This window comes from Grammomys surdaster, unplaced genomic scaffold (genome assembly GCF_004785775.1).
Source record: "Grammomys surdaster isolate TR1022 unplaced genomic scaffold, NIH_TR_1.0 126187, whole genome shotgun sequence".
NCBI classification, from domain to species: domain Eukaryota; kingdom Metazoa; phylum Chordata; class Mammalia; order Rodentia; family Muridae; genus Grammomys; species Grammomys surdaster.
Window position 1 is genome coordinate 5,228,422 of NW_021620993.1, and position 21,161 is coordinate 5,249,582.

The window sequence follows — 21,161 nt, forward strand, 5'->3', positions numbered from 1 at the left end:
ATTCTGCACCAGAAAAGGCAGCTCTAAGTATAAGATACAAGGGACCCCAGTAGCTCATAGCTATTGGTGACATCTGACCAACAATTAAAAGCTTGGGCTGGAGAGATGGCTCAGCAGTTAAGAGCACTGGCTGCTTCCAGAGAACCTGGGTTCAATTCCCAGAATCTACATGGCAGCTCACAATGTCTGTAACTCCAGTTCCAAGGGATCTGGCACCCTCACACAGACATGCATGCAGAAAAAACATAATACAAATAAGTAAACATAAATGAAAAATAAAACCTTAAAAAGGCATATGTGTTTGACCACAGCACTCAGGAGGCAGAAGCAGGCAGCCAGGGCTACACAGTGAAATCCTGTCTCAACAAACAAAACTTTAAAAAGAAAAGGGCTCTCCATTCTTAACACAGGACAGACACTTAGGAAGCCCTATTTTAGGGCCAGCAAGGTGACCTAGCAGACGAGGGCACCTGCCACCAAGCCTAATGACCTGAAGTTGATCCCCAGAACTTACATGGTAGAGAACACACTGCTCAGGTTTTTCTCTGACATCCATGCACACCATACATACATGCCTAGATACATGTGGATATATGCCCAGCTAAATAAACTAAGGGAACAAAGGCATAAAAACACAAAGCTGCTTCCCAACCTTAGACAAGGAAACTGCTTAAAGACTTTTATTTGTGAGTAAAACCTGTTACAATGAGGAAAGGACACACAGGACCTATCCTCCAAGTCTGTCCATATATGCAACGATAGTTCATGTGTAATACAAAGAATTAGACTACAAAAGTGAGAAGAGTCATTGCATATGTGGGATAAAGGAAGGGCCAGAAGGAAGGACGAGGAAGAGTCCGGATGAGGGAACTCGGGACCAGGTGAGAGCTCAGGCCACCATGGTGACTAGTGAGACTAGCAGTGCAGCAGGCTGTGGGGTCCTGCTTGGTGCCCCACTGGGAGGAACACAGGGCTCTGTCCACACCCAAGCACCTGCTCTACAGAGGCCCAACCCCAGCAGGGGTATCTGGGCCCCAGCAGGCTTCCTCACTCCAGTCAGGCTGGCAGTGGCAGCTCCTGGCACAGGCCCCATGAGGATTCTACCTGACACTCAGCCTTTCCCACTAAGCAGTTTCAAGCCCTTTTCCAGGGATGAAAGTTAAGTAAAAATTCATAAGGGATGGATCAAGGAGGTCATGGGCTCCATGAATGATGCACGACACTAGATGGTACCTCCAAGGCTGGCTTCTACCATGAGTTACCCCTTACCAAAACCAGGGCATCGTCAGACTCAGTTAAGGTCTCTGTTCTTACAAAACCTCCCCACACAAGTCAAGAGTGTTCTGCTGCAGTCTGTCACTGGCTCTACAACAAAAACTAATGCAAAAGTGGCCTGTTCAAATTCACAGTTAAAATGTAGGCTAAATCACAAACCTGCTGAAAGAATGTTTTAGAAAGGACTCTTCCCCCTCCTGGTATCTGTTCCCTAAGATGGGAATCCAAGACCCCAGTAAGATCAACTATGAGTGCCTGAATATGGTTTTGGTCATGGGGTCACCAGTTAGACCATGCATAGCGTTGTGCTGGGTATACAAAGGGTTGCTCACTGCTAGGGCAGCAGGCTTAACCCATTTCTTTAAGGCAGCCACAGTGCCCTAGGCTGCTGATGGACATAGGAGTGTTTTCTCAGATCATGGCTGGGGTATGTGGATACCTGTGTATGGGAATAACTGACATCACCAGAGGATGCCAGCTAAAGCCGAGTCCAAACCAGCCACCTGAGACTCCACAGGGTGGAGGGAAACTGAGCAGACAATTCAATACTCACGACAGAAAGGAGAGTGAGAGGCAAGGCTCAGGAGGGTGACGCTGTAACCAGAGCTGGCAGAAGCCTCCAATGCCTTCCAGCCAGGACCAGGATTCAGTGTCCCCCTCCTGCAGGGGGCCACAACTCACAGGTACAGGCTAAGCCCAACTCCCCACAAAACCCAAGGCCCAGGGTAGGGGGGCTGAGCACACACTGGGTTAGCACTGGTGCAGGGGCTAACCATACATGGGAGGGGGCTCTAGTTACATGGAGGCCTTGGCTTTTTGCATTCCATTACACGAGAGGACAGAACATAAGACAAAAAGAGGGACTCCTGGCAGAGCCAGGCCTTTAGACATGACAGTATGCAGGGTGGGCCTTCAGGAGTCACTCTTCTTCTTGCTCTTCTTCAGGAAGGACGGGGTACGGAACTTCTTCTTCTTTTTGGATGGAGACTTGCCGGGAGACCCATCGCTGCCAGGGTCCATGGGAGACCCCTCCTCAGGGGCAGGGGAGGCTACCTCTTCAGCTCCTGGAGCTGAGGCTGAGGCTGGCTCAGGGTCAGCCTCAGCAGGGGGCTGAGTAGGATCTGGGGAAGCATGGGCTTCCTCCTCCACTGTTGGGAAGGCAAGTGCTTCTGAAGGCTCATCAGGGGAGAGGTCGGGGGGAGTCGGCTTGAAGGTGGCAGCATCACTGTCATCCCTGGATGTCGGCTCCTGGGGAAGGTCTGATGGGTGACCATGAGAGAGATGAGTTAAAATTTGGACAGAGCAGCTGGAAATAAGAACACAGGCCTGAGCCGCCACCCTCGTGTAGTGTCTAGGCACTCCCCAGAGTAAACACCTGACACATGGTCTACTCTACTCTACAGTGGATGCAGCACAGTATGAAACGCAGACTCAATCTCAGAGGGTTCTAGTACCTTCTTATGAAGAACAGACAGACAGGAGCCAGAGCTACAGCCTGCCACTTCTGAAACAGACCACATCAGGGCACGTTACTCTACTGACAATGAAGAGAGGTTTGCTGGTATCCAGGAATTACATGTAATTCGTTTCTACAACATTGGGTCTCCCCCATGGCAGCCAGTAGAAAACCAGGAGTCAACTATGAGATAGATCCCTTATGCAATAATATCAAACTATGGTTAACTATGAAATGAACTGTAAGACAGGATGCCCTCACAGTTCCAATAGCTAAACATAAAGAGCAATTGTAACAGTGTGAAGGCAGGTTTCCATCTAGGGCACAACACATTTCTACACTGACCAGGGGACACCAGTACTGTAGATATCTAGTCCATAAAAATTATAAGCAATTGGCATGTTAGGCAACACCAAACCATTTAGTACTGAAAATCAAGCCGAAGGTTAGGACCAGGAGCAGCTGAGCTAAGCATGGGTTAGGAGCAGCCTGGCCACTGACGGCTCCAAGCCTCAAACCTGAGTGCTGCAGCTCGGGAGGCTGGAGATGCCCCTAGAGAGCGCCCCAATGGCTGTTCTCTGACCCAGGATAACTGGGAGGGAGAAGACTGCAAGCCCATAGGCTCCATACACCCTAGCACCAACCAGAGGTCCCCCTGCCAAGCTCACTGCAGACCAACTATCACTCCAGCCCATTAAGATGTCAATCCCAACTTAAGCACAAGTTCAAACAAGCCTCCATAAACACCAGTTAGCAGAATCCACCCTGTCAGAACCCAGTTTGCATCTACTCCTGACCCTTTATGGCAAAAGCATCCCACTAAGCAATCAAGAAATATGCTCAGAAGGTGAATATTCTGAGGCCCAGAGTATGCTGAACAGCACTGTGACAGGGGCCAGGAGCATCCTGGGAAGCTGACGCCACATTTCACCATTCTAGTGACCAAGCAAGTCACTGAAAGACTGGTCATATTAATGAGGTCTTGTGTTTTTATTTGGATATACAGAAAACATAAGCAACAGAGAAGCAGGAAAGCAAGGCACAGCGCAAGCACCTGGTTAGAGCAGAGGCAGGTGCGGGTACTTACTAGGGCAACAGGTACTCTTTAGCACATCCGTCTCCTGCTGTAAGGCGGCCACAAGAAAGAAAGCACAAGTAGAGAATCTATGCATTCAGTCACAGCCATTGGGTTACATAAGAAGAAAGGCCAAGCCAGTCTTATATACCACAGACTGGGGTGAGGGGAGCCAGGACACATAGACAAACATGGGAGACTAAGGGACAAACGTGTCACGTGTCGGACCACACAACACATACATGCGGTGGCCTGAGAGGCAGAGGGGACACATACAGCACTCTCAGAGGATTGATTAGTGCAGCAGGCCTAGAGTCCTGCAGCCCTCACACAACTGAAAACATGGAGGTGTCAGTGGACTCTGGTCAATGCTGGGAGTGTGCAGGCAAAGGGCAAAACTGACATGACAAGATGGTGGGCAACATCCTAAAGGGTGCCCTCCCCCACTCACAACAGCTCAAACTATCCTGACTCAGGCTGCCCCGGACAGAGCAGGTACCGGAGAAACGACTGCTTTCCAGACCTTTGTGCGGCACTGGCTTTGTGGAAATGCACACTTCTGCATCCATGTTCATGGAATGATAGCCACATTCCATTGCTAGTGCACACAGGCCATGCAACCCTTCACCACACCAGGGTAGCCACAATGCCTCACCACAGGACTCACCTTCTTCAAGCTTGATGGGAGTGCTGGGCGGAGTGTTGGGGACAGCTGACTGGTCTGGAGGACTCTTCTCTTTCTGCTCTCTTGTCTCATCCAGGTTCTCTACAGATGTAAATAAAGTGAGTCCATGGTGTGGAGGCTGAGGACATAAGGAGCTCTCCCCTTCCTTAGCAGCAGAGCGGCCCATCTGCCAGCCCCTTTCAGGCTGCAGAGATACCCAGGATGCACCTCAGGAAGCAAGGTGGGCCCCCAGCCTGGGGTCTCCTCTTATCCACACAACTGAGGTACTGACTGAATTTCAAAAAACTACCAGTTGTGGCCTCTATAAGCAACTACCGTATTTCAACCTCTTAAGTGCCTGGAGTATAGGCATGAGCCACCACCTGGCTAATTTCTACCCTTATTACAAAGACAATCTTTAGGGCAGAAAGATGGCTTAGCAGGTAAAAAGCAAGTGACACACAGCCCAACAACCTGAATTAAGACCTGGGAACACATATATTCCACGAGTTGTTTTCTGACCTCCACACACCCACCATGGCATGTGTATACCTACATTCATACACATACAAATAAAACAATTCCAATTATTCAAAGAGAATCTTCCAGTCAGGGCTGTCATGTGACTGATTGTTGGCCATGTCCTCTATAAGTGAGAAGCTCCTCTGAATACAAACACCACTTGCACTGGCTGACCATGAAGTCACATTAGCATTATGTAAGGTTTTAGTTTCTTATATAAAATGTTTCCCACAAATAATGTTATGTGTGCTCATACAAGTAAATACAGAGCGTCTGTGGAGGTCAGAGGATGACCCAGTCATCAGTCCTCACTTTCCACAGCCTCTGAGACAGGGTCTCATCTTTGCTGTGTACTGCTGTGTACTTCCTGGGACTACAGACGCTTGTGCTACTGTGTCTGGCTTTCACACGGACTCTGGGGATCCAAACTCATCAGGTTTGTGCAGTCTGAGTGCTGGGTCACCCCAGACGCCTGCAGTAATTCAGACTTCTCAACTCCAGCATTGCTTTAATTTTCTAAAGTGAACTAGACTGAAGAAGACCAAAGGAAAAATATAGGAAACTGGGGCCCCAGATCCAGAAAACCCCATGTTTACGTCTCATTTAAGGAAAATATATATCAATTATTATCAATTTTTCTCAAATTGATATATACCTTTCATATAAAATTCTTCCCTCAGTAGAAGGTAACCTAAGATGGCCATGTCTGTGAGTGAGAAGCCCTTCTGGTTACAAAACAATACCTATACACTGTCAACCAGGAAGTCACACTAGAATTATTTAGGATTTTAATTTCTTATATAAAACATTTCCCACCAATTATGTTCAAAGCTTACTTTGAATGCTAACCACTCTCGTAAGCTCATCAGGGTCTCTCACACAAACTCACCTCTGACAGTGGAGCAGCTTTCCTGGCCTTCCAGGGCAAAAGGGACTGATGTCCTCCTCACCACAGCCCTAGCTTTACCTTCCTTCAGCAGGCTCCACCCCCCTGCCAAGAGCTGCAGCAATAGCAAGCAAGGTCTGGGTGGGTGGGTGTGTGCACCTATGGCACTCCCACTGCTGCCAGTATACGCTGAATAACTGAGGAACTACTTTTCACATAACTCACATTTCTTCAGCAACTACACAATACAGTACTAATCTAAAACAAGACCAAATAAGGTTAAGATGGATCAAGTGAGACTGTCATCATTTGGTACCCTATAGCCCAGGTACCCTATAGCTCTGTACTAACTGTCTGCAAGGCTGTGCCTGGGAGGACAGCTAAGAAGCACACTTGGTATTCAGTACAAAGGATTCAGATGTAGTTCAGCTTGTGGCTCTCAGGACACTGTCATGAATGTTCATGAGCACAGCCTCTCTCCCCAGGCTCCTCCTAGTACCAGTAAATGGTTCCCAGTGTGTGGTGAGCAGGGTAACATGGCCCACATTAAGGCTGTCCCACAACCTATAGGCCTGCTTCTGTTAGTTCTCAAAGGTTAGGGTCTGGTTTTCAAAGTTTGGAGGTACTTTTTCTGTCAAGTTCTGACACTTAGCCCTATCTGTTTCCATTTATTGTAAAACTGCTCTATAACTTTTGACAAAATCATGACCAATGTTGTCAAAAGAGTTGGAAAAAGGGCCACGGCAGAAGACAGCACTATTCTTGACATGGTCTGGAACATGCCAGAACAGTCAGTACACTAACACACACCCTATGACTACCCCCGGATAGGGGCATTCCCAACCTTCTAATCTACAGCCTAGGGGTACAGGACAGGGTTATGGAGGAAAAGACTATGCCTAGAAGGTCCAAACTATGAAAACCATTGTAATGAGGACTTTCATCTGCACGTAGACCATGGTCCAACCAAAACCCTCAATTTTGAGATGTGAAAACTCACAGACCCTGGCTCAATCTCAAACTTTGACATGTACACCCTGCTTCCACTAGTAGTCACTCCTCCTGGCTGCAGGCTCGCTTCTAGAGCAACTGGGAACCAGCCCATTGCCCAGGGACTTGAGGATGAGCTCAGATGTCTGCATGCACAGCATCTGAATAGTGTCTGCCCCGGCACCATGAATCAATGAATCAGGAGGTCTGATTCCCTGAGAAGACTCAAGGAAACGCTGGCAGAAATACTGCATGAATAAAAAGTTTATTGCTTAAACATAATATTTAAGAGGTCTTTCTTAGTAACTAATCCAAATTGATAATGTCAAATGGACAGACACAACCAGCCCTGCACATAGCCAAGGTGGAGGGACAGTCTTAGAGCTGAGTCCTCTAACTCGCTCTTCACTGCAGCTCCTGGAAGAGCAGAGGCCAATCTCTAGCAGAACCCCTCTACCCTGTTTTGTGATGGTATGTATACATGTATCTGAGACCCACCACTGTGGAGTGTGCACTGCACAAGTCCATCTGGACAAGCACCATTCCCAGTGAGTTTAACTTTGAAATTCTTTCCTCACAGCCCAAAGATTAGAGTAGGTCCATGAGGGTATACTGCTCAGGTCTTAACCAAACAAGACTTGTGCTTCATGTACAAGACTTTTCTCACACAGAGAAGCTTCTAGACACTTTCTCCTGCTTTGGGGGGCTGTCCTACAACCAGAGCTCATGAGCACTCACCTTCAGAGCCCTTCTGCTTCCGCTCCACTTCTCGTCGGTACTCCTCCAGTTCCCGGTCTGTGAGCGTGTTGAAGGGGTTGGGACCTGTGGTGCTCACAATTACATGGGGCTGGTATTCCTTCTCAATGATGGCTTTGGAGGCCGTCACCAGCTCCCCCTGTAGACCAAAGAGACTTGGTATGCAAGAGCCTGGCCTGGTGGGACCTCCCTCCTCCCAGGAATACATCAGGCAAGGGGGAGAAAGGGGCTTTTCGGGAGCACACAGACATAAGATTGTACCACTTGGCCCAGTGGGGCCTCCCTCTTTCTGAGCAGACAGCAGCAAAGGGTGGAGAGGCCTTTTTCAGGAGTGCACATACATTCAAGGACTACACTGCCAGGGCCCATGACCAAGGCAGATTTCAAAAGCAAAGGCATCGACTGAGGTACAGGTAGAGTCAGGAGCATATACACCCTGGAGGAGCAGCCTCCTCTGCCTGCTGTAGACAAGAATGGCGAAGGACTATGCTTTGGTACTACACTACGGAATTCATTCCCATGTGACCTCAGAAAATGTTACTCTACAACAATCAGAGCAGAGCATATAGAGATTTCCTTATGTTCTTTTGTTGTGATTTGCTTTTTGGGAGACTGGGTCTTACTATGTAGCCCTGGCTGTCCTGGAACTCACTCTGTAGACCAGGCTAGCCTCAAACTCACAGAGCTCCACGTGCCTCTGCCTCCTGAGTGCTGGGATTAAAGGTGTGTGCCACTGTGCCTGTCCTGAGATTGGTTTAGGTTATTGAGGCTCAACAAGGTTCTGTCTTCCATTACAACCTGGGCCTAAATTCACCCCACAGCACTCAGAAGTAACAAAGATCCCGAGACAGCAGGTCTGCCTGATAAATCTGGAAACTGAGAATGTATGACACAAAAATGCAAGCAAAGCACTAAGGCAGCTCTCTCCTGCGAAACATGACAGATTAAAAGGCCCACCGTGGGGGCCAGAGGGCAGCCTGCCCCATCCCAGAACCAGGGAGGAAAGTGGCCCTCAAGTACTTGAGAACACAACCCAGAAAACACAAACATGCACATGATTAAATGACAGCTTATGAAACAAGGAACCCCAAATCATTTGGATGGTAGGCCTGGAGCCTCAGATCACACACTGGCAAGGGGTGAACACCAGATGTAATCAGTGTCTGCAGTACTGCTTCCTAGGGAAAGTCAACCCACACCAGTAACTACTCTTCAGGCACTGGCTGGAGAAGCTGGTGTGTCTGGGTTGAATAGGAGACAAAGTATTTAGAGTACCCCACGTGTAAATAATGACAAAAACCATCCCCCTACCCCCTAGGAAAGAAAGGCAAGCTCGCTGAATAGGCAGCTTTGCTGAAGATCCTGGAGACTCATGAAGAAAGGACCCTCCCTCAGGTCTGGCCTAAGAATGACTGACTGGCTTTTCATTTATGCGTAGCTCAGCCACTGCAAGACAGAAAAGAATCTGAAATGTCACTTGCTAATGCTAGTTGAAACAAGTCCTTTCTTGCCCAAAGGCCACACTCAGAAAAATATCCACCAAAAAACATCCAATTAGCAAGATCCTCCATGCAACAGCATTCTGTAAACACAGCAGTGTGCTGGCCACCATTGCTCGCAACAAAATGAGAGGGGTATCGGGCATGAGAAGCATGTCGAAGTTCATGTAATCAAATGACAGCAGGCATCTGCCATCACTGAGACAGCAAAGCTTCTATTCCATGTTCTGACATTCTAGAGGAAAAGCAAACAAAGTCCCCATGCTAGATCAGCTGGCCCTCAAGAAGCAGAGAGCAAGACCTTCCACCAGTCAAAGTGTTGAAAAGACCAAATGTAAACACATGTCAGGCAGCCTCTGACTGAGTCAGACCTCACTGAGTATAGCAGCCAGGACTAAGAAGGCAAGATCATGAAAGCTTGGTATCATCACACTCCTGGCTGCCCAACAGGAAGCAACACAGAGACCCAGTAGCTATTTCTGTACCTGATTAAGGCCTCTGACTGAAACAAAAACTGTGTGCACACCTGGGTTAGGGACCAGACCTCAGAACAGCCCGTGTTCATCTATAGAGACTTGAGGTGAGGTTTTCAGGCTCTTCACTCACCCACTTCCACTCCTAGAAGTGCTTTCTCTTTTTCTAACAAGCTATTTCTGTTCCATCTTAACTTAAAAGGCATAACGTTCTCCCTCACCCCTCCTTGCAGCTGCCAAGATTTTCATCTAATGTGTATTTAAAAAACAAAAAAACAAAAACAAACAAACAAACAAACAAAAAAACCCTTAATTAAACTGTTCATGAACTAGAGAGAGAAAGAGAAACAGACAATGACAAACACTCAGATCTGACTTTCATAGTGCTGGGCAATGAACACACTGGGTACTCATAAGGTCAGAGGCTCTAAGAGATAGGCTTACTCCCCTTGGTATTTCTGCCACACAGCATGAAGACCAAGCCAGAGTGAAGTACCTAAAGACACAGAAAAGCTCACAATACAGACTGAACTGCAGATCCCTTCCCTAGGAAGATGTCAACATACTCTTAATACCTTCGTCTCTACCCTTTAATACACTTGCAATAAAATCCAGAAGGTGACCCAGATGTTTACAGCTTCCACATTGGACTATGCAAAACTCATGAGGAAAAGGCTCCAGTATCTCCACCAAGGGAAAGCAAACCCAGCACTGGGTGAGCAGCCATCAGCAAAGAGGGAAAGTCCAAGGCTAAGGAATTTCTTCCCCAAAACCTCACAAATTCCCAAGTCTCAAAATTCTGTTTCTAAGAACCTCAAGAGATGCAAATGTTCCTGTGCCTGCCTCACTGGGAGGGAGTGCTAGGACACAATGGCCATTCTGCACTCTGAGCCAAGCAAACACTTCCTTCCTGAAGCTACTTTTGTCAGATAGTTTGTTGCAGCAACAAGAGAAGTAACTAATGAGGAAACTTACATTTGTAAGAAGCTGGAGTAATAACTTTCATATAAGCTAGGTGTGTAGCTGAGTGGAAGTCTGCCTATCTGACCTAAGAGGCCCCGTGTTACACCCACATCTCAAGATGCTCCCTAGCACAAATAAAGTAGCTAAGGTTAGCCGGCAATGTGTCCTACTGGGTACACACATGAACCTGTGCAGACACACCCTGAAGTATTCAGGTGACCTGCCCACATCTGAATAGGGCTAGCAACAGAAAATAAAGCTACCATCAGATGAATAATCAGCCCAAAATGTATCCTCTACCCTGATGCTTTCTAAATCGCCAAGTCAAAACCTATGAAATGCACAAGACCCAAAAAACATCGCAGCAAGTGTGACTGTGACTCTTCTGCAGCCCACAAAGCAGGAAGATCAGACCACAGACTAACATATGGGGCATGAAGGCCATATACAACTCCACATACAGCAGATAAGGACTATTATTAAGTTAGAAGACTGCATGACGACTGGCCAAAAGTAACAACAGAAAGGGCGAGCTGGAGGGTGAAGAGCATCCCTTCCCCTGCTCTCTGACAAATCCCTTGAAAAGGTAGAAATTAATATAAAAGTAGGAAGACAAGACTCACTTAATACATAAATATGTTAAATAATGTTACCAAGAATGACTCCAGACAGGAACTTAGGAACTCAATATCTAATTCTATCGCAATCAGAACAGCTTTAAAACAATACATGAATTTCACAGCAAGTGTGCAGAGTGAAGCGAGCCTGGAAACACGCAGCTTCAAGCTCTGAGTCATGCACTAGCCACTTTTGTTTTACTTTTTTTTTGAGAAAGGGCCTCACTTTGAGTCCTGGATTGCTGGCTGTGCCACTGCGCCTTACTCCTTTGTTTGTTGAGTCAAATCTCCCTCTATAAACCAGGGAAGCCTTGAACCCTCTGCTCATACCTCAGCCACGTTTTATTTAACATTAAAAATAAATGCATCTAATTTATAAGGGTTAACACAGTCAGCCATGTTCTATTTCTCATGCATCTGAAAGGCAATCTTTAACTGGCTTCCAACTACTACAATCAAAGATGAACAAGTGAGGCAGGGTCACCATAAACTGCCAACAGAGCCCAGACATGTCCATTTGCAACTAGCAATCTATACTAGGTAAACTCTGAAAGCCAAAGCCAAGCAGTAACCAAGTCCACATTCAAAACTGCAGAAATGCACAGTGGCTCCAGTGAGCCACTTCAAGGAAAAACTTAGAATGCTGAAAACTGTTTTAAAAAAAGGCATTGGGCAGAACACACCTCTACAATCTCAGGGGATTCAAAGGCCCTTGTCAGGCGGCTTCATTGACTGAGACGGTGCAGTAGAGGGGAGCTGGTTGGGGGAGGGAAGGGAGAAGAGCGCTGCGGACCAATAGGTAGGCGAGGACAGGGCAGTGAGTACCTTTCTAAAAGAGACAGATTTAGCGGGACTAAAGGTCTGCTCTGTAAGCTCGAGCCCTTCGATAGTTTCCGTACAGTCAGAGAGGGGTGCGTCCTGCAACAGTAAACTGAGTCATCAGAGCACACCAGGCCCAGCCTTAAAAATATCAACCAAGAAGATAGGATAAAGCCAGCTAAGAGCATGCAACAGGGGCAGTTGTCAACGGCATGGTTGATGACAGTGGTACATGCAGACATTGGACATGAAACCAAGACCATAACTGGCCAATTTAAAAAAAAAAAAAAAAGCAGCAACAATCACCTACTCCTGCAGTGAGACTGAAAGCATCGGGTGGCATCCTGATCTCAGAGATAACCACTTACACAATCAGTGTCAGTGTGCCACTCTATGTAAGTCGGTTTACAGAAACTCATGTAAATGTGGCTAGACCACATTTACAAGCTCACACCCACCCACTCTGCATCCCAAGCAGCACTTTGTTGCAGACATGAGTATACACCAAAACAAAGGTCCATAGCCCACCCGCCTCCTGGCATTTACACAGTACCCAGAGGATACCAGGGAAGCCCGTTTCAAAGCAGAGGCATATGAGCCCTTGAGTATGCATGCACTCTAAGGAGCAGGGCTAGAAGGGTGGATACGCCCTCGGCATGCTTATACATGGTCTGGAACTCAAGTACCAAGCGTCTGTATTATCATGACTTTAAACAAAGACACCCACTGGCCTAGAACACTCACCTCACAACATCGGTTTGGTCTTAGTCACCACCCACTAATGTCAGAGAGAGACACTATGTTCTCTTACCTGAACGAGGCTTCTGTCCATCATCACACCACACAAAACCTGGGACTGAGGTCCTGCCGTCTTAATGTCCTGTAAGTTCTGCTCTCGAATCTGAGGATAGGAAGAAAAAAGGCACATGAGTAGTACAGAGAATGGAAACTGTAACTTCCAATCCTGTGTTTACACACTTAAGACCCTGGCCAGGTGCAAGCTATGCTTCTGTCTAGGCCCATGTTGGAAGATGGCTAGGACACACCTACTTTAGGGTATTGGCCTAACTGCACAGAGGGTGATGAACTACAGGCATAATGGGCTGGACTACTCTCGACTGTTCATGGCTCTTATAAGGTACTGAACTTAGTAAGTCGGTGGGAAGTCTGTCAGTGATGCTGTGAATGCTGATGCATCTCCTGGTCTAACACATCAAACACAGCACACAGATCTCTGAATGAACCCTGAAAGGCAAGGGCTGCTGTCTGTTCCTATTAAGATCAGGCTCTGCAGTTTCCACACTTCAGAACTGCTAGTTGAGAAGTTTAAGAAACAGTGGGACCCCAAACTATGAGCAGAAGCACCACTACGAAAAGATAACTGTGCTAGACCATGCACACTCTACCCCATAGCATAGAGCACCCCTCCCAACTCTATACCCACACCCCCACCAAGTGCAGACAGCGATACACACCTTGTTCCTCATCTCCTGGACCTCTTTTGGGTTAGTGTTCAATGGAACAAACAGGTTAGGGACAGCAGAGGTGGAAGTTCTATGTCCATCCTCTTTAGTCCACTGGAATATCAAGAACATGTGAAAAGTCAGGATAATGACAACAGTAAATGACACCACAGCATCCAATCTGTCCAAATGATCTCACGTCTGATCATGCACTGAACATCACAGGACGGAACCAATGACCACATTTCCTGGGTCACCCAGTAGAGTCATCACAGGAGTGTGATGTGGCCATAAAAAAAAAAAAAAAAAAAACAGCAAGTGATAGGACTCAAAGTTATGACTGACAGAAAAAGGCCATTAAGAGAGCTCACTCAAGGTCTGGAGCAAAATAGCTGACTACTCAGCTGGGCCTTATAACCCAGGGACCTGCTAGATGTGGTCCCCTCAGAGACCATTGGTTCACTGCCCTGAGAGTCAGCCAACACCAAAGCCAACTGGAAGCATGGGATGACAATCATGAGAAGCAATGTGATGCTCCTACCCAAGGGGTAGGCAAAGTCTGCACTGTGAGGCAAGAGTGGGCATCACCAAAGTTTTACATTAAAATAAATGATAGCATCAGAATGTACCAGGTATAGACTATTCCAAACCAAGAAAAGTACTGTATTAGCACCAATACAGTTGCTACCTAGTAGAAGATTTTGGTGATGTCAAATATTTTATATAACTTAATACTTTTAAGTGTTACAAAATATCCCAAACAAACTTAAAGCACTTCATGAGTCTTCAAAGGCTGTTTTAGATATCAGTGCACATTGTCCACATGCTGTACTTTTTATTCATTATTATTTTGGGCTCTCCAATAAAATATGAGACTTTTTAGCCAATTCTAATACTTAAGCATGAGCAGGCACTAAAGTGTAAAACAAGCCATCTTGCAAGTGTTATGCCTTTCAGAATATTTTTGAGAGGCAATAAAAAAGCCATAAACCATAAGAGTTTAAAGGAAGCAACAAAACCATCAAATGCTTAGCCACTGCGAAGGAGTGTGGAATGGGCGTGGAGCCGTGGGTACTCACTGATGCTTATCTTCTGAGACAAAAATAACTCCAGCATTTTAGTAAAAATAATTTTAGTAAAAACATTAAAACAGCCACTCAGAAGCTTGAACACATTTGAAAATAGCAATTATTGTAAATTAAAAATATACCAACCTGGGCACCCTGCACACAACTTGTATTACTCCAGAACAGTAAGAAACATAGACATATGCTGACCAGGCCCTTTGAGGCACACATTGACTAAATACCTCAAGTACCTTGACTTTTCAAGCTAAGCTTCAGTGCTCACAGCTTCTGCTGCAGGTGCACAGTGCAAAGACTCCAGGCAATGCAGAGTGCTCACAGCATCAGCAAACAGGGGTTTTGTTTGTAAGGTACACTCCATTTTACAAGTAAGTCAAATAAAGAAAACGGAGGGTAAGATAAGAGAGGAAGAAAGTCCCACACCCGAGCCCTGAGGCCAGCTACAGCCATTCAGGCTCCTGACCCCATGGACGCAGCTGCTCAGAAGTGTGGAGGCTTCTCACCATACCAGAACCACCTGGAGAAGACAAAACCTTTTTCTCTTTTAAGTGTTTAAAGTGAAAGCACGTTTACAAGGGGACCACTCTCCTGTCTGCTTGTCCCTGCCTGAACTTGTCATGCAGTGTCCCTTCACTAGGGACCATGGCAATCGGCTTTTGCTACATATCAGCTCAGTATCTGGGCAGACTGTCCTAGCTAGCCTGTACAAAATTATGGTCCATCCATCCTCAGTGTATTCATATATAATAAATAAATAAACCTTTAAAAAAAAAAAAGAAAGTTCAGCTGGGGGATGATCCACTTCCAGAGAATGTTTCATCACCGGGCATCAAGCATCTCTCAGAGCACATGAGAACCCTGAGCAGCAATTGTACTTAACCCAGCACCCCTGGCTGAGTCTTGTCGCTGGTGCCTGCAGATGGCCTGCGCTGCACTTGGGTCATGCCACACCCAGCAGGAGTCAAAAGACTCGCCACCATGGCCATCTACTCACATGCAACAGTCCATGCAGAGGGCAGCTGGCATAAGCATTCGGAGGCTGTGGGACAGAGGACAGGCAACAATGCTGAACGAGGACAAAGGTCAGTGAAGAACTGGCCAGAAAACCGTAAGAAGAAAACTGCGTAAGAAGATACCAGAGACAAAGCGGTTTTGGTAACGGGATGAATGCACTCTGTCGAGTTTGCAACACTAAAGAATAAGGTTTATGCCATGAGTACTGTTTCCTAAGTGAACTGTAAGGTTTCTCAGACAGATGCTGAGTTAAAGGCGAGCTCCTGCTTTTAGGTTAATGCATGTAAGTTCTTTAGTACTTCTGCTATGTGTAGAGTTGGGTTAGTTGGAATTACTGAAGAGGTACTTTGTATCTTAAGCAGTTTCAAGCAGACAGTATTAACTGGGATTTTAGCTAAGACATACAGTAGATTTTGGCTCAGAAAGAAGCAAGTCACACAGGCAGTGCTCATTCATGAGGTCAGAAAGGGAAGGTCCCAAAGCCTCCGGAGCCCCAGCTGCCCAACTCACTCTACATCATCTAACTATGAACAGTAAGGTAGGCACAGACCAAGCAGTTGGTAATACAGCTTGGCACGCAGACACCGGACGAGAGAGACTGCAGCAAGGGTTTCACGTGATCGTGTGTAATGTTCGTCCACACCTTAGTCTTCGACTTGGGACTGCTTCCATTCTGCCCCTCCTCAGAAGCGTCATCACCACGGCCAGAGTTCAGCCATCTTGTCTTCTCTCGCTGTTGCTTCTGAAAACTGTGTCTGAGCGGAGAGCAAGTGCCCGAATCGCCATCACTAGCAAAGGAGTGGCCTGTGACACTGGCAGGGACTTCCACATCACTGTACTTTTTAGATCTCTCTCTCAGAGCAGGGTATCGATAAGGGTAGCCAGTTCTATAGCCCTAGGATTCAAAGAGGGAAAAGCAGTCCACACTCTAGATCTCAAAATAAATTCACTTTGGGTATATGGTAAGAAACCATCATTCATCCATAGATAGATGATAGATAGATAGATAGATAGATAGATACATAGATACATAGATACATAGATGATAGATAGATACATACATACATACAGAGATAGATAGATAGATACATACATACATATATACAGAGATAGATAGATAGATAGATAGATAGATAGATAGATAGATAGATAGATACAGAGAGAGAGATAAAGAGATAAAAAGGCAGGCAGGCACCCAAAGTTGCTGGTTTCCACAAGCACACAGACAGACAGACAGACAGAGACACACACACACACACACACACACACACACACACACACACACACACGGCCCAAAGAATTTTAAGAACCAGTTCTTAGGTGTTTGAGCACATTTGAATTCAGTCTTCAACTTGAGCTTGTGACCATCTGCTATGCTTTGAGAGATGTGCCCCACATAATCCACACTTCTGCTTGGCCAACTTGTTTGCTAACTTCCTCAGAGACAGTTGTGACTTCCTTATTTCACCTATCTAATACTTAGCACCCAAAAGTTGAGGCAAACAGACTGCACAGAAGACTCTGGGTCTCCATCACTTCTAACTCCCTCCCCTTGTGGCATAGGTGGAACTTCCAAACTTGCTTGTAGGCCTTGGCATTTGCTACAGGTGACAAGCATGAATTACATAAAAACAGGAGTGCCTATTTTGTGTGTCTCCATCTCACTACCAGCTATGGAAAAGCAAGCTACCATCAATACTGCAGCTATAAAGAAATATTCTCTGGAAGTGGATCATCCCCCAGCTGAACTTTCTTTTTTTTTTTTAAAGGTTTATTTATTTATTATATATGAATACACTGTAGCTGTCTTCAGACACACCAGAAGAGGGCATCAGATCTTGTTACAGATGGTTGTGAGCCACCATGTGGTTGCTGGGATTTGAACTCAGGACCTCTGGAAGTGCAGTCAGTGCTCTTAACCACTGAGCCATCTCTCCAGCCCCCGCAGCTGAACTTTCTGATGAGAAGCCTGTCCTGGCTAATTGTCTGATTGCATCCATCAGACTTCCTTGGTATCTGGGGTGCTGACCCAAGGAAATAATGAAGTGCTGTTTCAAATCATTAAGCTGAATCTATTTTGCTACATAACATAGAAGGCCACCAAGATGGCTCAGCAGATGAAGATACTTGCTAATAAACCTGACAATCTGAGTTCAATTCCTGGAACCCATGTGGTAGTAGGAAAAAATTATCTCCTGCAGGCTGTCATTTGACTTCCACATATATACCACGGCATATATGCTGTCCCTCTTAAAAAAAAAAAATTATTTGAAAAAGCACAAGGTAGCATCATGTGTCAGACAAATGTTTCATAACTTATCTAATGGTCTCAAACTCAGAATGAGTCCCTCACTGCAGTTCATCACACGAGTCACATGGGACTATGCCAGTCATATCCATCCATTCAGAGGCTGCACCCTGTGACAGAAGTACTCTAGAAATAGTCCCACAAGTAGCAGAGTAGAGACCTGCTTTGGAAGGCTGAGGTGGTGTCATTAGCTTCAGCTGTCATGGAGACATCTCATAATTGTTAACTAATGTAGGAGGACCCAGCTGGCTGTGGGAGGTGCCATACATATCTAGGTAGTTGAGCCTGGGTTGTAGAAGGATCCCTGAGCAAGCCAGAGGGTGCAAGCCAGTGCAGCACTCCTCCATGGATTCTGCTCTAGTTACTACCTGGAGTTGCTTGCTGTCCTGCGCTGACTTCCCACAACGATAAGTTATCCGAGCTGCAGTCTTAGTTCCCACTAGGTCCACAGACAAAATTTTATTTAAAGATGGATCAGAGGGCTAGAGACATTGCTCAGTAGTTAAGGGCACTTACAGCTCTTGCAGGCAAGTTTAGTTCCCAGTACCCAAGGTGGGAGGGTCACAACTGCCTCTAACTCCAGCTCCAGCAGATCTAACACTCTCTTGTGGACTCTGTGGGCACTACCCTCACACAAACTCACGCACACACACACACGCACACATACACACACTTTAAAATAAATTCATAGAAAAGAAAAAGAAAAAAAAAGAATAAAACTTAGAATGTGGCTCAGTTAGAATGATCAGCTAACATGTACAAAGCCCTGAGCTCCAGCCCTAATCCCTAACACTGCGTAAAACCAGACATGGTGCTATGTACCCTTTAATCGCAGCACTTGAGAGCTATAGACAGTAGGTTCAAGAGTTCACTGTCATCCACAGCTATACGACAAATTTGTTTTTAAAAAGCATCTTTATGTCATATTTTATTATGGTTCAACCTAACTATTAACTGGTAATTCTTCAAGACTTTTTAGTGTGACAGCATTCAGATACACATGAAGACAGCCATTTTGACTGCTATGAAAAACATTTGCGCTTTAGAACAATAAAATAAAATAACAATAAGCAACATCCTCACCAGATTATCGAGCATCCGCATAAGAGCTTCAAATTCCTGCTCCCCAATCTGCCACTTGGGAGGTGATCCCGAACCTCCCCCTGCTGGAGTCCCTGGAGAACGGGATTTGGCTTTGTACTTCCCAGGATCCAGCAGAACTAAGTTATCTGGTCCTCCAGCACTTGCCAGAGTTCGAACCTTTTCAAAAACGAGCAAACAATATGGCTTGATTCCACAGAGATCAAGAGAAACAAATGACCACAAAGAGTACTGAACAACTCTCCACAGAAATTAGAAAAACATGTGGGGCATTTTATAGAGATTATAAAGTCATTTTCAGAGATTTTCTTTACAATGACACAATACGGACAGTAGTAAGAAATGGGAACATTTCCTTATCACCTGACAGATGTCAGGACTGAATGGCGGGGCAGCAGGAGCTAGAGGCCGAGTAGAGCAGCATGAGGAATATTGACACTGAGAGGCAAAAATCCTCTAGGTTTCTGCTCTAGCTTTTTCAAAAGGATAGTGAAGGTCAATTGCAGTAATATATATGTAGAATATACATAAAGCTACAGCACATACCAATATTCCGTAAGTGATGTGTGCATATATGTATGAAAAATCAGAAATGAAAATCCCAACAATTTTTTTGTAAGTTCCAAATCATGAGCTCACCATGGCTAAGGGACTGCTCATAACTTCACTCTTGCAAGACAAGTATTAGAAAATCCACATGAACCCCAGAAACACCCAAATAAAGGATTGGCTAAATGGAACGGCCTACCTGGATCTCACATGCAACTACAAGGTTATGGATGTAATAGAAGGCCTCCTCCACGCTCTCTCCAACTGACACGAGCCCATGATTCCGCAGAATGAGAACCTAAGGGACAGCAAGGGAGCTCTGTGGAACGAGGCTCCGAGACTCATCATTCTAGACTCTACAGCTGAAATACCAAAAGATGCTACGGACCTTGCTTTTAGGGCCCAGATTTTTCTGAATCAAAATTTTTTCCTCTTCATCAACCAGAATGCCATGATAGTCATGATAAGCAACATCTCCAAGGGAAAGTGCCTCCGGGGAAATAGGCAAGAGTCCACACTTCATTGCAGAGACCTGGACACCAAGTGGCACCACAACAAAGAAAAGTTAAACAGCAACTCAAGACACACAAATGCGTTCCTCACAGACATAAAATGGCACTAATATATGTTTAACTTCATTTTCTTGTTGGAAATAAATGAACTCACAAACTTGGATAACCATCAATTCCAGGGCCCCAGACAGCAGCTAGGAGAACTTGGGAGGAAAAGCATGACTGGGATTTTCCAGAGATTACACATGCTATGCCAGCCAGTGCCTGTTAATGCAGCGAGTCATGGGTTACGAAGGGGAACACGAAACAGGCCCTCTGAGGACTGTGTCTCAAAGGGAAACGTTTCAAATGCTAAGGTTTTGTTCACGTTTTATTTTAGGCTATAGATAAGAGAAAAATAACTGAAAAAAGTAATTTATTACAAATGGACAATTACATACTTATAATGCTTCTATATTTATTTAAATAAATATAGTAAAGTGTTGCTGCTTTGGTTTGGTTTGGTTTCGTTTGGTTTGGTTTGGTTTTTTTGAGACTATGTAGTCCTGGCTGTCCTGGAACTCACTATGTAGACCAGGCTGGCCTTAAACTCACAGAGATCTGCCTGCTTTTTCTTTGAGTACTAGAATTAAAGGTGTATGCCACTATGCCCAGCAATATAGTAATGTTTTTTAAGTAAAACATTTTTTAAAGTTTTAAAGTAAAGTCTCAAAAAAAAAGCATTCTAAATAGCTAGGCCTGGTAGGGCAGGCCTGTCTGTCGTCCCAGCTACTCACAGACTGGGTCAGAGTGATCACAAGTTCAAAAAGTTGCTTAAGGCCTGAGCTTCAATCTTCAGTATTATCAACAAACAAACAAACATTTATCCAGCTGTAGGAGGAGCTAAGGTGGGAGGAGTAAGGAGAGGAAGAGAAGGAATAAGGAGGAGAGGAGGAGAAGGAAGAGGAGGAGCTAGGAGAGGAACGAAAGATGTAGGAGTGACGGAGAGCCACACAGGTATGGAGAGCACTACGGGTAACAACGTTTATTTAGGTTAGCTAATTGGGAAACAACTCTCTCTGTATGGGCTTACTGTTATCGAGCATTACCAACATATAAAGCCTTTGATTAATCTTTAAGCATTAGAGTCTCATT

At 45.6% G+C, this 21,161-nt stretch overlaps 1 protein-coding gene across 3 annotated transcripts in view; it reads right to left on the reverse strand.

The window, feature by feature from the left end:
- Positions 1-653: 653 nt before the first annotated feature.
- The window catches only part of Add1 (adducin 1), a 64,670-nt gene continuing 44,162 nt past the window's right edge, over positions 654-21,161 (reverse strand). Inside the window, exons 7-16 of one of the 3 annotated variants that reach the window (XM_028758253.1) lie at positions 19,904-20,047; positions 19,715-19,813; positions 18,949-19,125; positions 16,201-16,452; positions 13,471-13,572; positions 12,807-12,896; positions 12,002-12,094; positions 7,607-7,763; positions 4,474-4,572; positions 654-2,534 (exon numbers count right to left, since the gene is read on the reverse strand). In XM_028758253.1, the coding sequence (XP_028614086.1) occupies positions 2,188-2,534; positions 4,474-4,572; positions 7,607-7,763; positions 12,002-12,094; positions 12,807-12,896; positions 13,471-13,572; positions 16,201-16,452; positions 18,949-19,125; positions 19,715-19,813; positions 19,904-20,047 (1,560 nt within the window). In that variant the 3' untranslated portion in view covers positions 654-2,187. Of the gene's footprint in view, positions 2,535-3,818; positions 3,856-4,473; positions 4,573-7,606; positions 7,764-12,001; positions 12,095-12,806; positions 12,897-13,470; positions 13,573-16,200; positions 16,453-18,948; positions 19,126-19,714; positions 19,814-19,903; positions 20,048-21,161 lie in introns of all 3 variants that reach the window. The other 2 variants (XM_028758252.1, XM_028758251.1) reach the window with 2 other exon arrangements.